The 23107-nt window shown below is 52.1% G+C and overlaps 1 protein-coding gene across 1 annotated transcript in view; it reads left to right on the top strand.

The window, feature by feature from the left end:
- Window positions 1-23107, top strand: part of EXOC6B (exocyst complex component 6B) — a 318901-nt gene that overhangs the window by 153303 nt on the left and 142491 nt on the right. Inside the window, exon 11 of the mRNA XM_077782659.1 lies at window positions 4630-4698. Within this exon, the coding sequence (XP_077638785.1) occupies window positions 4630-4698 (69 nt within the window). The remainder of the gene's footprint in view (window positions 1-4629; window positions 4699-23107) is intronic.

The following is a 23107-nucleotide window of genomic DNA, read 5'->3' on the forward strand; positions in this document are numbered from 1 at the left end:
CAGAGGGAATCCTCCTGGAGATTTGTCCTTTTTGGAAAGAAAATAATTTATTTATTGTCCAAAAAAATCTCTCAGGTGGAAATGGAGCCATTCCAATTTTGGGCTCCACATGGGAAGAGAAACCTGGAGGGGCTGGAGCATGGCCAGGACAGGGAACGGAGCTGGGAAGGGAATGGAGAGTTCCTGAGGAGCTGGGAAGGGAATGGAGAGTTCCTGAGGAGCTGGGAAGGGAATGGAGAGTTCCTGAGGAGCTGGGAAGGGAATGGAGAGTTCCTGAGGAGCTGGGAAGGGGCTGGAGAGTTCCTGAGGAGCTGGGAAGGGAATGGAGAGTTCCTGAGGGAGCTGGGAAGGGAATGGAGAGTTCCTGAGGAGCTGGGAAGGGAATGGAGAGTTCCTGAGGGAGCTGGGAAGGGGCTGGAGAGTTCCTGAGGAGCTGGGAAGGGAATGGAGAGTTCCTGAGGAGCTGGGAAGGGAATGGAGAGTTCCTGAGGGAGCTGGGAAGGGAATGGAGAGTTCCTGAGGAGCTGGGAAGGGAATGGAGAGTTCCTGAGGGAGCTGGGAAGGGGCTGGAGAGTTCCTGAGGAGCTGGGAAGGGAATGGAGAGTTCCTGAGGAGCTGGGAAGGGAATGGAGAGTTCCTGAGGAGCTGGGAAGGGAATGGAGAGTTCCTGAGGAGCTGGGAAGGGAATGGAGAGTTCCTGAGGAGCTGGGAAGGGAATGGAGAGTTCCTGGGGGAGCTGGGAAGGGAATGGAGAGTTCCTGAGGAGCTGGGAAGGGGCTCAGCCTGGAGCAAAGGAGGCTCAGGGAGACTCTGAGCTCTGCCTGGAGTTTTCCCTTCTCCAGGGGAACATTCCCAGCTCTCCCAGCCTGGCTCCAGCTCCCGGATGTCCCCGGGGTTCTCTCCAGCAGCTCCAGATCCTTTTCCTGGTGACTCCGAAGCTGGGCTGGAGCGGAGCCGTCGCTGTGGCAGCCGTGGGGTTTTGGGGACAATTCCTGTTGGTGGCACCTGCAGTCCCCCCCTGCTCCCTGCCCTGCCCTGGAGTTCTGTATCCCGTGTCCCTCTGTCCCTCTGTCCCTCTGTCCCTCTGTCCCAGCCCACCCATGGATTCCCATCAGTGGCACTTCGGGATGGCTCCCAAATCCCCGGATTTGGCTCCTCCGGAATTCCCGGTGCTCCAGTCTGGTTCTCACCCTCACTGAGGGACAGAACCTGTGCTCGTGTCCTGCTTTTCCACCAAATCCCACCCAGGATCTGAGATCCAAACCCTCACATCCCAAATTAATTATCACATCCCAAATTAGCCCTAGTATCCCAAATTAACCCTCCTATCCCAAATTAACCCTCCTATCCTAAATTAAACCTCGCATCCCAAATTAAGTCTCACATCCCAAATTAACCCTCAAATCCCAAATTAACCCTCAAATCCAAAATTAACACTCAAATCCCAAATTAACCCTCGTATCCCAAATTAACCCTCAAATCCCAAATTAACCCTCATATCCCAAATTAGCCCTAGTATCCCAAATTAACCCTCAAATCCTAAATTAACCCTCCTATCCTAAGTTAATCCTCACATCCCAAATTAAACCTCCTATCCCAAATTAACCCTCAAATCCCAAATTAACCCTCATATCTCTATTTAACCCTCAAATCCAAAATTCACCCTGACATCCCAAATTAACCCTCGTATCCCAAATTAACCCCCCTATCCTAAATTAACCCTCGCATCCCAAATTAAGTCTCACATCCCAAATTAACTCTTGCATCCCAAATTAACCCTCATATCCCAAATTAACCCTCACATCCCAAATTAAGTCTCACATCCCGAATTAACCCTCACATCCTGAATTAACCCTCCTATCCCAAATTAACCCTCATATCCCAAATTAACCCTCACATCCCGAATTAACCCTCGTATCCCAAATTAACCCTCCTATCCCAAATTAACCCTCACATCCCGAATTAACCCTCCTATCCCAAATTAACCCTCACATCCCGAGTTAACCCTCCTATCCCAAATTAACCCTCACATCCCAAATTAACCCTCCTATCCCAAATGAACCCTCGTATCCCAAATGACCCCAGCCCAGAGCAGAGCTTCCCTGAACTCTGCGCCCTCCCTGTGCTGGTGGCAGCCAGGGCTGCAGGTTTCCCTGGAAAATTCCCCTTCCAGGGGTTACAGGTGCTGTTGTTGAGCCCCACTTGCAGGAGGGCTCCGGGCGATTCCCGAGCCCCGGCCCGCTCCCAGCCCCGGGAACGTGCCGCAGGATTTGGGAATGAGCTTGGGAGGCGGGCGTTGCGTGGGGTGGGAAGTTTTGGGACGAGACGGATGAACGCCTTGTTCTGGAAACCAAGAGGCAAAAAGGCCGGGGTTGGGCCGAGGGGGTGCCAGGGGAGCCATCCGTCCTGGCCTGGGGCAGCCCGAGCTCCCGGGGCATCGGCACATCCCAAAAATCAGGGATTTGGGGGTTGTGGGGCAGGGCAGCTCTGGCTCAGGCAATGCAGGCAGAGTTCGGTGCTAAATTCAGTGAATTTTTAGGTTTCTCTGAGTACCGAAATGGGAGATGAACACCTGAATTTGTGAATGTGAGACAGGGCCGCTGTGGGATGTGTTAATCCGGGCAGAGGGAGAATTCCAGGGAATCACGGAATGGCTTGGGATGGAAGGGATCTTAAAAATCATCAATTCCACAGCAGGGACACCTCCAAAAATCTGGGAATTCCAGCCCAGCCCCTGCCCACCCTCCCAGCCAGGAATTCCTTGCCAAGATCCCAGCCCAAGCTCCCCTTTCCCAGTGGGAGCCATTCCCTGGCTCCTGTCCCTCTGTCCCTTGTCCCCAGTCCCTCTCCAGCTCTCCTGGAGCCCCTCCAGGGACTCTGAGCATTCCCTGGGATTTTCCCTTCTCCAGGGGAACATTCCCAGCTCTCCCAGAGCAGAGGAGCTCCAGAGTCCTGGAATGGTTTGGGTTGGAGGAACCTTAAATCCCATCCCAACAATTCCACCCCATCCCTGTTCAGGGACACCTCGCACCATCCCAGGTGGATCCAACCCCAATGTCCAACCTGGCCTTGGACATTCCCAAGGATCCAGGGATTCTCTGGGAATTCCATTCCAGCCAGGAATTCCTTGCCAAGATCCCAGCCCAAGCTGCCCTTTCCCAGTGGGAGCCATTCCCTGGCTCCTGTCCCTCTGTCCCTTGTCCCCAGTCCCTCTCCAGCTCTCCTGGAGCCCCTCCAGGCACTCTGAGCATTCCCTGGAATTTTCCCTTCTCCAGGGGAACATTCCCAGCTCTCCCAGCCCATTTTAGAATTCCACTTACCCGTATTTAGATTTTTTGCAGCTCTGCTTACTTATAAATGAAATTTTGGAGTTCCACTCACTAGATGGGATTTTTTAGTGACACTTACTTAAATTTGATTTTTTTAGTATTTTTGTTCACTTAAATGTGATTTTTTTTTAGAATGACAAACTCATTTAAATGTGATTTTTATAGGATTTCTCTTGTCTCTCTGTGATATTTTAGTGCTCCTCTTACCCATAATTAAATATTTTGCACTTCTACTTATAAATGAAGTTTTTGAGTTGCACTTACCCAGAGGGGATTTTTTAGTGACATTATTTAAACTTGATTTTTTTCATATTTTATTTCACCTAAATTTGATTTTTTTGGAACAACAAACTTACTTAAATTTGATTTTTTTCATATTTTCATTCACCTAAATGTGATTTTTTTAGAATGACAAATTCATATAAATGTGATTTTTGTTCACCTAAATGTGATTTTTTGGAGCGACAATCTCATTTAAATGTGATTTTTATAGGATTTCTCTTGTCTCTCTGTGATATTTTAGTGCTCCTCTTACCCATAATTAAATATTTTGCACTTCTACTTATAAATGAATTTTTTGAGTTGCACTCACCTAGAGGGGAATTTTTTAGTGACATTATTTAAACTTGATTTTTTGAATATTTTAGTTCACCTAAATGTGATTTTTTGGAACAACAAACTTACTTAAATTTGATTTTTTTCATATTTTCATTCACCTAAATGTGATTTTTTAGAGCGACAAACTCATTTAAATGTAATTTTTATTGGATTTCACTCATCTCTCTGTGATATTTTAGTGCCCCACTTACCCATATTTAAATATTTTGCACTTCTACTTTTAAATGCATTTTTACAATTTCACTCACCCAGAGGGGATTTTTTAGTGATATTATTTAAACTTGATTTTTTTCATATTTTAGTTCACCTAAATTTGATTTTTTGGAGCAACAAACTTACTTAAATTTGATTTTTTTCATATTTTCGTTCACCTAAGTGTGATTTTTTGGAACAACCAACTTACTTAAATTTGATTTTTTAAATATTTTCGTTCACCTAAATGTGATTTTTTGGAGTGACAAACTTAATTAAATTTGATTTTTTTGAATATTTTAGTTCACCTAAACATGATTTTTTTGAGCGACAAGCTCATTTAAATGTGATTTTTATAGGATTTCTTTTGTCTCTGTGATATTTTAGTGCCCCATTTCCCCACAATTAAATTTTTTTGCGGTTTTGCTTCCTCGTCCCTGGATTTTTGGGGAGTTTCCCACATTTCTGATGGATTTTCTCCCTGTTTCAGGTGCCCGGAGCCCAGGATTTGGTGGATTTCTCCCCGGTCTATCGGTGCCTCCACATCTACTCGGTGCTGGTGAGTGCATCCGGGATTTTCCTGCCTTGGGAATTCCATGGATCTGCTCTGCTCCTTCATCCCGGGATGGAAAACAGCCAGGGGTGGACGGATTTGGGGAAAATCCGTGGAATTCCTTCGTGCGGGGCGCGGAAATGCAAAGGGAATTTTCTCCTGCTGTCCCAAATCCGGAATTTTTTATCTGTTTCCATTTCTCACTTGTTGGATTTGCCTCCAAGAATTCCTCTTTGGGTGTGGGAATTTCGTTATTCCATGGGAATGGGAGAGTTTTGGGCAGGAATTGGTTGGATTCTCTGATTCCATTTTCTCCAAGAATTCTGTGGATTTGTTAACTTCATTATTCTATGGAAATGGGAAAGTTTGGGGGTGGAATTGGTTGGATTCTGACCCTGTTTGCTCTAAGAATTCCTCTTTGGATCCAGTAATTCCATTATTCCTTGGAAATGGGAAAGTTCTGGGCAGGAATTGGTTGGATTCTGATGATGTTTGCTCCAAGAATTCTTTGGATTCCTTAACTTTATTTTTCCATGGAAATGGGAGAATTTTGGGGTGGAATTGGTTGGATTCTGACCTTGTTTTCTCCAAGAATTCCTCTTTGGATCCAGTAATTCCATTATTCCTTGGAAATGGGAAAGTTCTGGGCAGGAATTGGTTGGATTCTGATGATGTTTGCTCCAAAATTCTTTGGATTTATTAACTTCATTATTCCATTGAAATAGGAGAAATTTGGGCAGGAATTGGTTGGGTTCCAACCTTGTTTTCTCCAAGAATTCCACTTTGGATGCAGGAATTTCATTATTCCATGGGAGTGGGAGAGTTTTGGGCAGGAATTGGTTGGATTCTCTGATTCCATTTTCTCCAAGAATTCTGTGGATTTGTTAACTTCATTATTCTATGGAAATGGGAAAGTTTGGGGGTGGAATTGTTTGGATTCTGACCCTGTTTTCTCAGAGAATTTTTCTTTGGCCACAGTTAATTTTGCTATTCCATGGGAATGGAGGAGTTTGGGGCAGGAATTGGTTGGATTCTGATGCTGTTTGCTCCAAGAATTCTTTGGATTCCTTAACTTTATTTTTCCATGGAAATGGGAGAATTTTGGGGTGGAATTGGTTGGATTCTGACCCTGTTTTCTCCAAGAATTCCTCTTTGGATCCAGTAATTCCATTATTCCTTGGAAATGGGAGAGTTTGGGGCAGGAATTGGTTGGATTCTGATGCTGTTCGCTCCAAGGATTTTTCTTTGGCCACAGTTAATTTTGCTGTTCCATGGGAATGGAGGAGTTTTGGGCAGGAATTCCTCAGAAATGGATGATTTGCTGCCATCCCCAAACCCACCCTTGCCCGGATCACTCTGAGATTCCAGAGGGGAAAATTCCCGCAGATTGTGCCAGGAGTTTCTTTTTTCACTGGGAACGGTTCCTTGGAGCCGTCCCAGGGAGCTCCTGATCCCACAGGCTGGCTCCTGGGAATTCTGAGTGCACTGATGGCTTAAAATATTGATTTATGAGCAACCTTTGGAGCTCATCCTCCAGCTTTGAACTGGGAATTTTTGGGATGCTTCCAGCAGCACCCGAGCCTTGAGTCTCCTGATCCAAGGAACCTGTGGAAGTCTCATCCCTTTCTAGGGACATTTGGATCTCACCCTCCAACCCTGAATTTTCGGGATGCTTCCAGGAGCATCCAAGCCCTGAATCTGCCATTCCAAGGAATTTATGGAGTCTCTTCCCTTTTTCTGAGTCTTGGGAGCTCACCCTCCAAATTTTAATTTTGGGGATGCATCTGAGCCTTGAATTTCTTGATCCAAGGAACCTGTGGAGCCTCATCCCTTTTCAGGGACCTTTGGAACTCATGCTCCAGCTCTGGGTTCCAGCTTCCAGCAGCATCTGGACTTTGATTCTGCCATTCCAAGGATCCTGCATCCCTTTTCCAGGGCTGCTGGAGCCCAGGAGCTGTCGTGGGGCTCCTCCCCTGTGGTGGGGCAGCCCAAACCCAGGAGATGAAAGGAGCTCTGTGTTGCCAGCTTTGCTCCCTTGCCAGCCTGGAGAGGGAATTGTTTCCCAGTTCCCGGCGTGTCCACACGGGTTTGCCGAAGGAAAAGAACTGTCGGAAAGCCCGTTCCTAGAAAACATCTTCTTGTGCCCCTCATCTGGTCATAATTAGGTCATTTGGCCACGTTGCCGTGAGATTTTCTCGGGATGAGAAGCTCCCCTCCCCAAGATGTGTGGCTGTGTTTGTCTTGGAGGAATATCCCAGCTCCAGGCGGAGCTGGGAGCTGGAGCAGGAGTTTGTTAATTGGGAATTAAGAGGGAGCTGAAAGGCTGGGGGGGGCAGGGCTGAAAGTGCCACTTTATTTGGGGAAACTTCAGGGAGAACCACGGATGGTGAGGTTGGGAATCCCATGGGAGGGACTGCCAGGCCTTGGTTTGACACAAGGCTTGATATGGATTTGATAAGGGTTTAATATGGGTTTATTGTGGATTTAATTTGGATTTAATATGGATTTGTTATGGACTTAATTTGGATTTCTTGTGGATTTGCTGGTGTGACTGTCCACAGAGGTGTTCTGAGGAGGGTCAGCAGCTCCTGCTGGTGGATGGGGCAGTTTTCAACATTCCAAATGGTTGCACTCCAAGGATTTCAAGGCCAAGACATGGAATTGCTTTGCTTCACATTACAGAAATGGGCTTGTTTCTGCATTGGGGATTTTTTTTGCCTTGCTGCTTCACTTTTTAATCAGAAAGAGGGATTGATCCTCAGAAATGTGTCGGGGGATGCAGCAGACCCATGGGCTGGATCTGGGTGGGATTGTCTCCTTCTGGAGGTGGTGTCCCTACAAGGGATGGGGGGAACATGGGATGGGATGAGAGGGAATGGCCAGGGAGGTTTAGGTCGGGTGTTGGGAAAATTCCTTGGTGGAAAGGGTTTTCCAGCAGTTCCCATCCCTGCAGGGATGTGGCCCTTGTGATGCCTTGTGCAGGCTGCCCTAGAGCAGGGGCTGGGCAGAGTCACAGGATAAAGCAGGGATTTATTAAAGGATCTGATCTCCTCAATGGACAGAATTAAAGAATAAAGCAGGGATTTATTAAAGGATCTGATCTCCTCAATGGACAGAATTAAAGAACAAAGCAGGGATTTATTAAAGGATCTGATCTCCTCAATGGACAGAATTAAAGAATAAAGCAGGGATTTATTAAAGGATCTGATCTCCTCAATGGACAGAATTAAAGAATAAAGCAGGGATTTATTAAAGGATCTGATCTCCTCAATGGACAGAATTAAAGAACAAAGCAGGGATTTATTAAAGGATCTGATCTCCTCAATGGACAGAATTAAAGAATAAAGCAGGGATTCATTAAAGGATCTGATCTCCCCAATGGACAGAATTAAAGAACAAAGCAGGGATTTATTCCAGGATCTCCTCATGGATCCACCTTGGGCTGCACCAGAGCCCAGCCAGGGCTGCACCCAAATAACCCAAAATGGTCCCAAAATGCACGAGCGCTCCCGGGGCTCTCCCTGGGATCAGTTCTGCTCCATTGGCACCTTGGAGTTCATTGTCCCATTCCAGCTCCAGCCCATCAGTCCCACCCTGCTTGTTTTTCTCTCTCCAGCCCACGGTGTTTGTGCTCCTGGGCTGAGGTTTGGATCATTGTCCTTGGTGCTCAGCTGGAGCAGGAATTGTTTTGTCCCTGCTTTCTGATGAGAGCTCATCAGTCCCTAAAATGAAACCCAGACCTGCACACTAAAGCAGCACAGAACCTGAAAAATAGAAAAGCAAAACCTGAGCATCACTTGGGGATGCAGGACAGGGCTGGGGATGGTTGGATTCAGTCCCAGAGGATTTTTCCAACCTCAGGGATTCCGTAGAGAGGTTCAAGTAGGGCAGGAGTTCAGTGCCAGCAGCTCTGTCCTCACCCTGAGCTGGGACCAGCCCCTGCTCCTTTCCTGATCCTTCTCCTGTTCCTGTCCCTGCTGCCATTCCTGTCTCTCCCATTCCTGCTCCTGCTCCCATTCCTGTCCCTGCTCCCATTCCTGTCTCTCCCATTCCTGTCCCTGCTCCCATTCCTGTCCCTGCTCCCATTCCTGTTCCTGCTCCATTCCTGTCTCCCCCATTCCTGTCCCTATTCCCATTCCTGTCCCTCCTCCCATTCCTGTCTCCCCCATTCCTGCCACTGCTCCCATTCCTGTCTCTCCCATCCCATCTCCCCCATTCCTGTCTCCCTCATTCCTGTCTCCCCATTCCTGTTCCTGCTCCCATTCCTGTCCCTGCTCCCATTCCTGTCTCTCCCATTCCTGTCCCTGCTCTCATTCCTGTCTCTCCCATTCCTGTCTCCCCCATTCCTGTCTCCCCCATTCCCGTCTCCCCCATTCCTGCCCCTGCTCCCATTCCTGTCTCCCCCATTCCCGTCTCCCCCATTCCCATCTCCCCATTCCTGCCCCTGCTCCCATTCCTGTCCCTATTCCCATTCCTGTCTCCCCCATTCCTGTCTCCCCCATTCCCGTCTCTCCCATTCCTGTCTCCCCCATTCCCATCTCCCCATTCCTGTCCCTGCTCCCAATCCCGTCTCCCCCATTCCTGTCTCCCCCATTCCTGTCCCTGCTCCATTCCCGTCTCCCCCATTCCTGTCTCCCCCATTCCTGTCCCTGCTCCATTCCCGTCTCCCCCATTCCTGTCTCCCCCATTCCCATCTCCCCATTCCTGTCCCTGCTCCCAATCCCGTCTCCCCCATTCCCCTCTCCCCCATTCCTGTCTCCCCCATTCCTGTCTCCCCCATTCCCATCTCCCCATTCCTGCCCCTGCTCCCGTTCCTCCTGCCCATCCCGGCGCAGCGCCAGCAGCCGGGAGCTCCCATGGAGCAGGATGGGGGCTCGTCTCTCGGGAAGGCGCTCCAGGGAGCCGGGAGCAGGGGCCAGAGCCCCCGAGCACCAGCTGCCCTTCTGCTGACCCGGGCCCTCCTGGCCGGGCTTTCTGGGCCAGCTCGGGTGGAGCAGGGTCGGAGATCCTGCACAGGGCGAGGGACCGGCCGGCAGTGTCACCCGGAAGGATCATAATGTAATAGTTCCCCAAAACTCCCAATATTTGTCATTTACAATGGCGTTATCTCAGAGCTTGGCCCGCAGTTAAAAAGGCCCACGTTGAATAAACATTGAGATATTTATTATTTTTAGTGAAATCGACCTTCCAGTCACCTCGATTTTATGGCTGCGCTGCTTATAAATTCCCAAAGGATTATTTGCAAACTCCTGCTCCTATCTGGCAGCCTTATCAGCAGGGCAGGAGTTCACATATTGTACCGGGGGGTCAGCCCGCGGTCATGGGCTTCCAGAGGGGGCCAGGCACCTGTAAATCCTGCAAATCCTTCCCTCGGCAACCAAGGCGAAGGACAACATCCAACAGGCACAGAGACTTTTCCAGGAAACGCTGAACTTTGGCAGGAAGGGCAGAGCAGGGGGAAAGAAAGTGAAGGAAGGTCAGGCGGGGGTTAATTGAGAGCTGGACCTTGGCGTGGCGCGGCGGGGCAGGACGGGCTCTCCTGGGATGTTTGATGGGATTGTTCATCCCAATTCCCTTCCTGGGGAGGAAGGGGCTGCCTGAGGGAGGGATGGGAGTCAGGAGGGTTTGGATCTCTGGGATCTGGGATAAAATATCCCAAATCTCCATGGTGCCTCCATCCCAAACCAGTCGGGCTTCTGTGAAAGGTTTGAGGAGGCAGCAAATCCAAAGATGGGAATTTCAGGATCAGTTGGCCAAGGCCTGACCTGGTTTGAGCTGATCCTGAGCCCCAAACCCAGCCCAGGTTCTGTTCAGCCATTTCAGGCTCTCCTGGGATGTTTGATGGGATTGTTCATCCCAATTCCCTTCCTGGGGAGGAAGGGGCTGCCTGAGGGAGACATGAGCATGGGAAAGGTTTGGATTTCTGCAGATACCAAAGAAAATGTCCCAAAATCTTCAGGATGCCTCTGTCCCAAACCAGTCTGGGAGTCTGTGAATGATTTAAGGAGGGCACTGGCAGAAAGTCTAAGGCATGAGAATTTTGGGGTCAGTTGGCCTGGTTTGAGCTGACCCTGAGCCCCAAACCCAGCCCAGGTTCTGTTCAGCCATTTCAGGCTCTCCTGGGATGTTTGATGGGATTGTTCATCCCAATTCCCTTCCTGGGGAGGAAGGGGCTGCCTGAGGGAGGGATGGGAGTCAGGAGGGTTTGGATCTCTGGGATCTGGGATAAATCAACCCAAATCTCCATGGTGCCTCCATCCCAAACCAGTGAAAGGTTTAGGAGGGGCACTGGGAGCAGCTCCAGGGATTTTAGGGTCAGTTTGGCAAAGCCTGGCCAGGTTTGAGCTGATCCTGAGCCCCAAACCCAGCCCAAGCCCGGCTCAGCAGCCCTGGCCTTTCTCAGCCCATCCACCTGCAGCCTGGGCTGGTCCCTCAGCTCCATCCCCTCCCAGCAGAGGAGCTGTGGAAAAATCCCAATTTTGTGACCTAAAGAACAAACCCAGGACGTGATTTCACCACTGGTGGCTCGATCTTTTATGTTGCCTCTGACCAAAGGCTGTGTAACGCCGGGGCTGCTTTGATGGATTTCCAAAATCAAGGAGGGGAGGCGAGGCCCGGGCCAGCTGGTTTATCTGCAGGAGCATCTCAGCAGCTGCTGGCTGCTTGGATTTCCAGGCCAAGACATGGGATGGCTTCGCTTTACACAACAGAAAAATGAAAAGCAGTTTTGTGTTTCATGTTTCCCCTAAGCTGCGAGCAAGGCAGAGAGCAAAGGGTGAACCCAAAGCAGAAAGGAATGAAAAAAAAAATAAAAAAACAACCAAAAAAGGCAAAAAAAACTCAAGGCAGAGTGGGCTGCGCTGAAGGTGCTCCCAAAAAGTTGTCAGGAGGCAGCTGAGGGTGATTTAAGTCCCTTAAACTCTTCCCTGAGTGGGGCTGGTGCCTGTTAGTGCTCATTTAGGCTCTGCCTCGGCGGGGTGGGTTTTTTTAGCTCTGTGCTAATTGCTTCCCAATTACTTTGAGGTTCTTCACATGTTCCTGAAGACACTGGGATTGACACTCCCAGCTCTTTGATCCCAGCTACAAAGGGGTCATTTTAGGGGAAAGAACAAGTGTCCAAAAACAGAGGCAGCAAGGCAGAGAGAAAAAGGGAGCGGATCCTGAGGTAAAAACAGCCTTAAAGACTGGAGCTGCTGAAGGATTTCTGGAGAATCCAGAGCTGGATAATTTAGATAAATGGGAGCTGACAGGGATTTACTATAAATTTGTCCTATCTCACCGCTGACATTTTTATCTGTGCTGCCTCTCCCCCAACCCTCGAGCTGCTTTGATGCACAAAATGCATTAAAAAGGTACAAAAAAAAAAAAAAAAAAAGAGTACAGCTAATAATAACCCCCCCTATTTTACTGCAGACTATCCACGTAGGGATATCTTGTCAGTCTGTATCCTTTTGGAACAGCTCTCCTTGGGAATTTTAGGGAAGGAGTTTTGGGGGGAGAGTTTTGTATCTCTTAGTGCCCAGCCAGCACAGCCTTGGGAGGAGAAACAAGGTTTTCTTTTGGGATTATGGCTGGAATCACAAGGTTTTGCTGCGGGAGCTGCTCAGGGGTCCCTGGGCTCAAGGTGAACCTGTGGAATTCCCACCTGGAGCAGATTCCATTGGAAACGGGGGATCCCGTGGATCCTGGTTCTCCTCCCAGCCCTGCACTGAAATAATTTTCATTCCTCTCGCAGGTGGGATGCTCTGCCTGCCCGAATCCTCCTTTTCCTGCTTTTTGGGGATGGGGTTGGGAAGGGGGGCTCAGCTCATCCATGGGGTTGGGGCTCCCACTGCCTCCCCACCCTCTCAGGGGCTCAGCATCCCCACCAAAAATATTTGTGCTTGCAGAGGGGGCAAAACAATTGAAATTCTCCTTTCAAGGCACGAGGGAGGCTCCTTAGGAACCGCAGCTCCAGCGAGGAGAGCCACCCAGCCCTGCCTTTCAGATGAAACCAAACCTTTCTTCTCTTTGTAGCACCACTTGTTCCTTTTATTCCCCAGCGCAACACAAACCCCACCATGGAAACTCTGTGGTTCTTCTGTTTCACAGCTGGGGCTTGTCCGAGTTTTCCTTGGGAACTCGAAAACTTTATTTTTATTTTTTTGGAAAGGAGCGGGGCACACAGTGGGTAAAAAAAAAAAAAAAAAAATCCCTCTCTGGTGACTCCTTGTTCATCTCAGGCACTTTGCAGCCTGTCCCGTGGCCCTGTCCTGGCATTTCTCAGCCGTGTCTGGTGCCTGGTGCGGGGAGATAGCTGTAAACAGAGCTCTGAGATCATAGGGGAAGGCTGGGGGAGCCACTTTGTGCACGGCATTGATAAGGCCACAGGAAAAGCCATTAGAGCGGGCCCGTGTCAGTGACCTGTGATAACCACCCTGTCCTACGTGCTAATGGAGCCTGGCCCGCGCCTGGCCCTGCTGGCAGCCCGCTGAACTTTGGGGATTCTCACAGCGCTCTTTTAACCCCCTGACCTCCTTTTTTTATTTTATTTTTTATTTTATTTTAATTTTTTTTGTTGTTTCTTTCCTCTGGAGAAAAGCGCTTGGCTGCGATCAAAGCGGCGGCGGGAGAAATCAGTGTTGGTTCGAGGCCGGCCTGATAGGATCACAGGGCTTGAAATATTCCCCTTGGAAAACATTTGTGGAAAAGGGGGAAAAAATGAAAAAAAACCCACCCTGAGCCAGGGAGGTTTTCCTGCAAGAGCCCGGATGCAGACTCCTCGTCAGCTGAGGGGAGGGGGAGCAGCAGAGCGTTCCCAGGGCTGGGAATATCCTGGGGTTTGGATTTAGGGATGGTTTCATTCCCCCAATCCTGTCCTGCTCGCAGTGGCCCGACCGGGGGAAATTCATGGAATCTGTTTGGTGGTTCATGGATCACTCCCTGGGGAGGGATTGGGGGGTTTCTGCTCTGACCTCTTGGAATGAGGGATAGTTGGGATGGTGGGAGAGAATTCCTGGCTGGGAGGGTGGGGAGGGGCTGGGCTGGAATTCCCAGATTTTCTGTGGCTGCCCCTGGATCCCTGGAGAGCCCAAGGCCAGGTTGGACATTGGAGCTTGGATCCACCTGGGACAGTGGGAGGTGTCCCTGATGGGCTTTAAGGTCCCTTCCCACCCCAACCATTCCATGATTCCATGGAAGCAGCTCTGAGATCGGCCCAGAGCTGTTCAGGGCTTTATCCCATCTTGTGTTGAAAACCTCCAAGAGTCCAGAACCTCTCTGAGAACTTGTCCTGCCCTGCCCTTGTCCCCTGTGCTGGGGCACCCCCAGTGCTGGGCCAGCTCTGGAGAGCCCTGGAGGGGCTGGAGCCTGGCCAGGGCAGGGAATGGAGCTGGGAAGGGAATGGAGAGTTCCTGAGGAGCTGGGAAGGGAATGGAGAGTTCCTGAGGAGCTGGGAAGGGGCTGGAGAGTTCCTGAGGAGCTGGGAAGGGGCTGGAGAGTTCCTGAGGGAGCTGGGAAAGGGCTGGAGAGTTCCTGAGGAGCTGGGAAGGGGCTGGAGAGTTCCTGAGGAGCTGGGAAGGGGCTGGAGAGTTCCTGAGGAGCTGAGGGGGCTCAGCCTGGAGCAAAGGAGGCTCAGGGGGACCTTGTGGCTCTGCACAGCTCCTGCCAGGAGGGGACAGCCGGGGGGATTTGGGATCTGTTCCCAGGGACAGGGACAGGAGGAGAGGGAGCGGCCCCGGGGAGCCTCAGGGTGGATATTGGGGAAATTCCTCATGGAAAGGCCTTGGAACTTCCCAGGGCAGGGGTGGAGTTCCCATTCCTGCAGGATTTCAGGGCCCTGTGGATGTGGCACTTGGGGACATGGGGCAGTGCTGGCCTTGGCTGTGCTGGGGATGGTCAGACCCAATGATCTTGAAGACCTTTTCCAATCTTTTCCAATCCTTCCATGATCCTGGGACTTTTCCCTTGTGGCTGGAGTCACTGAGGAGCTCCTGGCAGTTGCCCCGTGGCTCCTGCAGGTCGCTGCCACCGGGACGTGTCCCGGGACTGGCCCAGCTTGTCACCAGCTCCATTTGGGGTGACTCCCTAAACTCCTCGATCCCAACCCTCTGGAACTGACCACCCCGCTAATTTATTTGTTTATCCAGCTGTGCCTCATCCATACAGGGACATCCACGTTCAGGTTTGGGAATATTGTGGAAAAGAAATAGTTTAAGAATTAAAATAATTAAGTGCTGGCTAAGGTTAGGGACACCCTCTGCTTTCCCAGGATCTCCAAATCCTGCTGTGCCAGCACATCATTGGCATAATTCCTGTAAATATGTACTGGTTCTCCCCACTCCCCTTCTCCTCCATTCTCCTGGAATTCTGCCCCAGGAGGACTCAGCTCAAGGACTGAAAGTTCTGGAATTCCTCCCACCATTTTTTCAGCCTTTACTGCAACATTCACCTTTCCTCACTCGTTTCCAAGGTGTTTTTGAAGGAATTTTAGCCACTCTGGAGCTGCTGGGTGCAGGGAGCTCCAAAGCCACGGGGATTTTGTTGGGAATGTTCACCTTGTTCGGGGTCCAGCTGAACCACCCCGAATTCCAGCCCCGCTCCTGCAGGCGTGGGAAGGCTTTTCCCAAGATTTGCTGTTTCCTGGCTTTGGGGCTCAGGAGGGTCCCAGGAATGTTTGGAAAACGCCTCAGCTGCCCCAGAGGACTCTGTGGTGGGGTCCAGAAGGGAGATATCTCAAAAATAACAAGTGATAGGGGCGGAAGTGAAGTGATTTGGAAGGAATTTCCCTGGAGAACGTTTGTGTTCTAAGGTAAAACTCAGTTTAGCACAAAGGGAAATGGTGAATTCCCACTTTTTTCTCATCCTCTGGCTGTGGATTCAAACCACAATGGAACGGCTTGGGTTGAAGGGACATTAAATTCCATGTAATCCCAATGGCAGGGGCACCCAATTCAGACTGGAACAGCTTTTGGAAAAGTTGGTCCAAGTCTAAATTTGCTGAATTTGGAGTAAAATCAGGAATCTCCGAGCCTTTTCCATGTAAATTTTGAGGCTCTCCAAGGCTGGAGCCTGCCCAGTCTCTCTGCTCCAACATTTGCCCACCCTCTGTGGAAGTTTTTTTCCCATTTCATTGATTTTAATTCCTCCCTTTGCATTTTGTCCCTTGCTCTGTTTTGCCGAGGGTTTCCAAGAGGATCCTGGATCCATCTGTTCTGGAATCCGGGATTGGATGTGCTTCCTCAGCCTCTCCCTCCTCTCCTTCCCCAGCTGTGCCAGTCCCGCTGCACTGATGCTGATATTCCACATTTAGGGCTTATTTTGGCTCCTAAAAATGAACCAAAGTCTCTCTCTGTCTTGGGGACATTGAAGACCCAAATGCAACCCTGGTGAGCAGTTCCAGTTTTTCCTGATTATCCCTAGAAATGTGAGGTCTTGCCCATAGCGGCGTTGGCTGCAGCTGTGGGAATCATGGAGAAGTGACAGGAATAGGGAAGGGAAGGATGGAGGGAAGGAAAGCTGGGAGGGTTCTGTCCCTCTGCGTGGGAAATGAGGATGTGTCAGACAGGAACTCCGAGACTGCGAGGAGAGCCTTCGGATCATCAGATCATGGAATTGTTGAGGTTGGAAAAGCCCTCTGAGGTCACCCAGTGCCACCGCTGTCCCATGTCCCCAAGTGCCACATCCACAGGGCTTGGAGATCCCTGCAGGGGTGGGCACTCCAGCCCTTTCCATGAGGAATTTTCCCAGATTTTCTCCTTCCTGGCACAGCTTGAGGCAGTTTCCATTCTCCTGCTGTTCCCTGGGAGCAGATCCTGACCCTCCCCGGCTGTCCCCTCCTGTCAGGAGCTGTGCAGAGCCACAGGGTCCCCCTGAGCCTCCTTTGCTCCAGGCTGATCCAGATCTCCAAGGATCTTCCTGGAAGATCCCTGGGCTCAGCTCAGCTGAGCTCAGCCTATCCCTGAATCTCCATCCATAAATAAACCCTGGGGGATTCTCCTGTGCGGCCCAGAAACTCCAGCCTTTATTTTATTTTTTGGGAGGGGGTTTGAGGGGGTCTCTGGAGCTGTAAATCCACGCTGCCCCCATCCCATCCCTCTCCAGCAGGGCTCGGAGCCCAGCTGCAGCCGCTCTTTTCCTGCTCTTTATGTTTCTCATCCTAAAGCCCTATAAGCACCGGGAGCTGGGAAATGATTCCCATCCTGTTTGCAATAAATCCCTGGTTTTATGAAGGGTCCCGAAGCCGGCTGGACACGAATTCTCCACGTGTTTACAAATATTTGTGCAGGGAAAAAGGGTGAGCAACGTCCAGGACGGGCTTCTGACGCATATTCCCCCCTGTTTCAGTCCTTTGTTCAGGAAAACCTGGAAGCCAGGCTGGATCTGCACAATGAACAAATGCTGCCGTCGCATTCCGGGAGCGGCCGGAGCAGCGGGAATGGGAGAAACTCCCACAAAAAAAAGGGGTTTCGGGGTCGTGTTGTGTGGAAAGGGATGGGAAAGCTCCGAAATCGCTGTACACAGAGGCTGGGGACGTTCCCAAGGGCGGCGTTGCCCTCGGAGAGGGTTTTCCGTGGATCCTTTGGAATCCACGGGGTTTGGCTGTGGAGAAAAGCAGCTCTTTTATGGTTTGAAGGTGGGAGCTGGAGGTCTGGGGGACTTCTGATGTTCGGGTTGCACCTTTCTGCGGGGGCTGAGTCACCTCCTGGCGGCCTCGGCGCGGCCCACGGGGGCTGTGTGGGGAGCAGGGGTTTGGCTCTTCCCTCCAATCCCCTCTCCTGACTCCGTCTTGCCCCGGCCGTGGTTGCGGTGTGGGATTGAAACCCCACGGAATCCTTCAGGATACGAACTTGTTGGGAAAACCAGAGGCTTGAAAAGCTGCTCCTGTTGCATCTTGTCATGGTTTCAGCTATTAACCAAAGGACAAGGGCGGATCTGTGTAAAAACTCTTTATTGGGATGCTCCAGGAGGTGTTTTCTGCAGGTGTTGGGTGGGAAGGTTCATCTTAGTTTTGTTTCTAAACCCTAGAAGTGCTGACAGCCAGGTTGGATGGGGCTTGGAGAAACTTTGGGGAATGGAAGGTGTCCCTGCCCACGGCAGGGAGTGGAACTGGGTGGTCTTCAAGGTTCCTTCCAGCCCAAGGCATTCTGTGGTCCCTGGAGCACATCCAGAAGCTGCACAGGGAAGGTGTCCCCATCCTCACAGCACCACGGAGGGAACTCTGGAGATCACCATGTCCAGCTCCCCACAGAGCTACAGGAGGTTCTCAGGTCCGTGTCCTGCTGGGATGGAGCTCCACAGCTTCCCTGGGCAGCCTGTCCCAGCGGTGGGTCATCCTCCCAGGGAACAGGGCTTTTCCTGGGAATTCCCGTGGGAATTCCTGTATTTCAGCTTGTCCTGAGCAGGGTCTGGCTCTGCCTTCTCAGCTCCCCCTTTGGTGCCTATCCCTCAGAGTGGTGGAGGTGTCCAAGGACGGGCCGGACGTGGCCCTGGGGGAGTTCAGTCCGCTTGGACTCGACGATCTCGGGGGCCTTTTCCACCCTAATGCTCCTCACGTTCCTGGAGCTCCCAGAACTCATCCAGCTCTTTCTGCAGCTCGGCCACGATCTCGGCTCTGCTGGCGAAGGTGCTCTCCAGCCACTCCAGGATCCGCTGGTACCTGGAGATCCCCCCCAGCTGCCTCAGCCCGTCCTCGGTCAGCCGGGCCACCCTGACCCTGTGCTGGGCCAGCTCCGTGCTGTCCCCAGGGTCCCCTGCCCGGCCCTGCGTGGCCGTGGCCGTGCCCGGGCTGTCCTGGACGCTGGGGACGCGCGGGTGGTGGCCGCGGGCCGGCCCGCTCCGGCCGGGAGCACCCAGGGGCCGGTGGCCGGTGGCGGGGTCACACATGGGCCTGGTGGGCGCTGTCACCCGCTGGGCCAGCCTGGCGCGGGGCACGGCCACCTGCAGGGGACAGAGGGCGAGTGAGGCTGGGCCCGGCTGCCGTCGCAGCTCCTGGCCTGGGGAAGGTGCTCGATGCCATCTCCAGGGGTGTCCCAAGGGCTCCGTGGTGGCTCCCAGTGTCCCACGGGCTCTGCGGGCTGCCTCATCCCATGGGGGACTGGCCCTGTGTCCCACTGCCCCTGTGTGCCACCTTCAGCCGCCCGTGTCCCACCTGCCATTCCCCGTGTCCCATCTCTGGTTGTTCCCTGTGTCCCACCTGTGGTTTTGTTCTCTGTGTTGCATCTCTGGATGTTCTCTGTGTCCCATCTCTGGTTGTTCTCTGTGTCCCATCTCTCGTTGTTCTCTGTGTCCCATCTCTGGATGTTCTCTGTGTCCCATCTTTGGTTGTTCCCTGTGTCCCATCTCTGGATGTTCTCTGTGTCCCATCTCTGGATGTTCTCTGTGTCCCATCTCTGGATGTTCTCTGTGTCCCATCTCTGGTTGTTCCCCATGTCCCATCTCTGGATGTTCTCTGTGTCCCATCTCTGGATGTTCTCTGTGTCCCATCTCTGGATGTTCTCTGTGTCCCATCTCTGGTTGTTCCCCATGTCCCATCTCTGGATGTTCTCTGTGTCCCATCTCTGGATGTTCTCTGTGTCCCATCTCTGGTTGTTCCCCATGTCCCATCTCTGGATGTTCTCTGTGTCCCATCTCTGGTTGTTCCCCATGTCCCATCTCTGGATGTTCTCTGTGTCCCATCTCTGGTTGTTCTCTGTGTCCCATCTCTGGATGTTCTCTGTGTCCCATCTCTGGTTGTTCTCTGTGTCCCATCTCTGGTTGTTCTCTGTGTCCCGTCTCTGGTTGTTCTCTGTGTCCCGTCTCTGGTTGTTTTCTGTGTCCCATCTCTGGTTGTTCTCTGTGTCCCATCTCTGGTTATTCCCCATGTCCCACCTGCAGTTCCCGTGTCCAGCTTGTGGCTCCCACTTGTTTTGTTCCCTGTGTCCCACCTGTACCTGTGTCCCACCTTTACCTCCCTGTGTCCCACCTGTGGTTGTTTCCTTGTGTCCCATCTCTGGCTGCCCGTGTCCCACTTGTTATTCCCAGTGTCCCACTTACAGTTCCCTATATCCCACGTGAAACTGTGGGATATGTCCCGCTCTCTATGTCCCACCTGAAATTCCCTGTGTCCTCACCTGTTATTCCCTGTGTCCTGTCTCTTTTTCCCGTGTCTCACCTGTGGTTTGTTCCCTGTGTCCCACCTGTGATTCCCCCATGTTATGGTGTGGAGGAGGAGCTGTGGGGAGCAGTCCTTGGCCCATCCCATCCCATCCCATCCCATCCCATCCCATCCCATCCCATCCCATCCCATCCCATCCCATCCCATCCCATCCCATCCCATCCCCGTGTCCCCTCCTGTCCCCTCCCTCACCTGGCCCCTTCTCTGGCGGCTCGCCTGCCCCTTCCTGGGCTGGGATTTGGGATTTGCCTTCTCCGCCATCTCCGTGGTCCTGAGCCTCAGGGGGCTTGGGGATGCTCTGAGGGATCCCGGGAAGTGCGGGCTCCTGAGGGAGCGCCGTTCCTGGCAGTGTCCCCAGGGTCACAGAGGGCTCCGGGCACGGCACAGCCCCGTGTCACAAAGGGCCCTGGGACACCGCGACAACCAGGGCACTGTCCGGGTCCAGCTGGAACTGGATGGAATTGGTTGGAAATGGTTGGAATTGGTTGGAACTCATTGGAATTGGTTGGGACAAGCCCAGGGGCAGCCACAGATGCTCTGGGCACCCCGTGCCAGGGCCTCCCCACCCTCCCAGCCAGGAATTCCTGGCCAAGATCCCAGCCCAAGCTCCCCTTTCCCAGTGGGAGCCATTCCCTGGCTCCTGTCCCTCTGTCCCTTGTCCCCAGTCCCTCTCCAGCTCTCCTGGAGCCCCTCCAGGCACTCTGAGCATTCCCTGGAATTTTCCCTTCTCCAGAGGAACATTCCCAGCTCTCCCAGCCTGGCTCCAGAGCAGAGGGGCTCCAGCCCTGGAGCAGCTCCGGGGCCTCCTCTGGGCTCTCTCCAGCAGCTCCACGTCCTCCTGGATTTGGGATCCAGGAGCAGGAGCAGCTCTGCAGGTGGGCTCTCACCTGAGCAGAACACAGGGACACAATTCCCACCTTTCCTTTGGGATCTGCCCAGGGCACAGAGGGGTCTGGGCTGGGCCATTCCAGCCTCATCCACAACATCCCAAATCCCTCTCCCAGGGCTGCTCCCAGTCCCTTCTTTCTCCTCCCAGCCTGGATTTGTGCTGGGATTGCCTCGACCCTGCTGCCAGACCTTTCACTTGGATTTTTGACCTTCCTGAGGTTTCCACTGTCCCACCTCTCTGTGTCTTTCTGGGTGTCCTGTCCCTTCCAGAGTCCTCTCATTCCGTGGCCATTCCCCTCCCAACATCCAGGATGTGCTTTCCACTCCTGGGGTGCGACCTGTGCGGCTCTGTGGGCTCTGCAGCATCCCTTTAGCTGGAATTTTCTGTTTGGATCAGGTTTTTACGGATTATTGCCTCAAAAAGGGGCACAACCCGATTGGAGAAGGGCTCCTTGGACCTGACTCCTGTCCCGGTGCAGAGGGTGCAGCCCAAGCTGGGTGTGCTCGGAACAGGAGGTTTATTTACGAGTTTTTATCCTGTTTTTATTTCTCCCTGCTCTCTGAGCGTTCCCCCCTTGTTCTGCCAGGGGAGAACACAATAATAAAGATGCAAATGTGATTTTTTTCCAGCCCAAACATTTCACGGCGGAGCTGTGCGAGTGAGCTGAGGCTCCTGCCTGGGACAGGAGGAAAACAAAGGGCTTTGACCTCACATCATCCCATGGAAACTTCCCCATTTCGGGATCTTTTCGGCTCTCGGGGAGCCCAAACCCCACAGCACTGTGGAAAACAGGCGGGATTTGCTGCAGGTTGTGTTCTCTTCCTTACATTTTCCTTCCTCCTCCCCCTGGACCTGCCCTTCATCCTCCTCAAGGACTCATCCTGCTTTTCCTCTAATTGGAGGCTGGAATTTTTTGCCCCTCATGGATGGGAGCCCTGACCAGGGGGTTGGATCCTGCCTTGCCAGGCTCGTGAGCGATTCCCGGCGCTCCGTTCCCCTGGAGCCCGCGCACGGAGCTTTCCCCACCAGCAGTGTCCTCCAGGGCTTTTCCACACGGTGGCCTCGCCTGGAAGACCCTGTGGGGCTCGTCCTGAATCTGTTTCTTTCCCTGGCAGCTCGTTCCTGATAAAGTTTTAATGGATTTTTAAATTTATCATGAAACAGGCGCGGGGCCGGCATCACGCTCCGCTCGTTTTTCCGCCAGGAAGCGTCGGGGTGGGATTTTCCTTGGGGAGGGAGAGGTGGAGGAGAAAGGCACATCCAGGTGTGTTCAGCCTTGCAGGGCTCCTGGGGTGGCAGGAGACCCAAAACCCAGCGTGAAAACGTTGGGTGTTCTGCTGGGGGTTATTGTAAATGTAGGTGAACTTAATGGGAAGAAATGATGATGTTTGACTCAATTCAGAAGGCTGAATGATTTATTAATTTTAACTATGCTAAAATACATTAATATATTATATGAAAGGAGGATACTAAAATTATATACTACTTTCTCTGACTCTAACACAACTCGTGACCCTCTCTGAGAGTCCAGCCCCAGGTGGGTTGGATTGACCACCAGGCTCAAACAATCCTCACCAGAATTTAATTAAGCACGCACTCTAGGTAAACAATTCTCTAAATACATTCTACATAGGGAAAACAAGGAGCAGGACTAGAAATTGTTTTCTTTTTCATTTCTCTCTGTGCACCTCTATGAAAAATCCTGAGAGGGACAGAAATGTGCTTGCCACAGGGGGTAACGGGGAAATCTCTGTCGACATCGTCACTTTGTGACTTCTCCAAAGCCTGGCTCCGGCAGGGGAGGGAGAGGCCGGAGCGGGAACGGCTCCGAGGAGTTTTCCAGATGAAAAACACAGGCTACTTGTTCAGCCCGTGCAGTTTAGGTCAGCTGGAGTTATGGGAAACAGATGATGGCCGGTGCCGGGCCGGGCTCTGACAGATCCCCCATTGTTGAGCGCCGGGATCCTCCGGAGCGGTGCCGGGCGCGGGGCTCGGCCGGGCCCAGCCTCCCCCCGGAGCTGCAGGAGGGGCTGGAGCTCCAGATCCAGGGATTTGGGTCCCTTGGGGGGATTGCAGTGAGGGAAAGGCTGGGTGTGAACTAACACGGGAGGTTGCTGCTCTGGGGATGCAATCCCGGCTCCCGGGAATGCTTGGGGGGATGTTCCCTGGGAACAGCTTGGATCTTGTGTGGTGTTTTTGAGAGGTGCTGGAGTAATGGAATGGGTTCGGTGGGAAGGGCCTTAAATCCCATCCCCATCCCCATCCCCATCCCCATCCCCATCCCCATCCCCATCCCCATCCCCATCCACAGCAGGGACACCTCCCACTATCCCAGGTGGATCCAAGCACCAATGTCCAACCTGGCCTTGGGCACCTCAGGGATCCAGGGGCAG

The sequence above is a fragment of the Lonchura striata genome, chromosome 4 (assembly GCF_046129695.1).
Source record: "Lonchura striata isolate bLonStr1 chromosome 4, bLonStr1.mat, whole genome shotgun sequence".
Taxonomy (NCBI): Eukaryota; Metazoa; Chordata; class Aves; order Passeriformes; family Estrildidae; genus Lonchura; species Lonchura striata.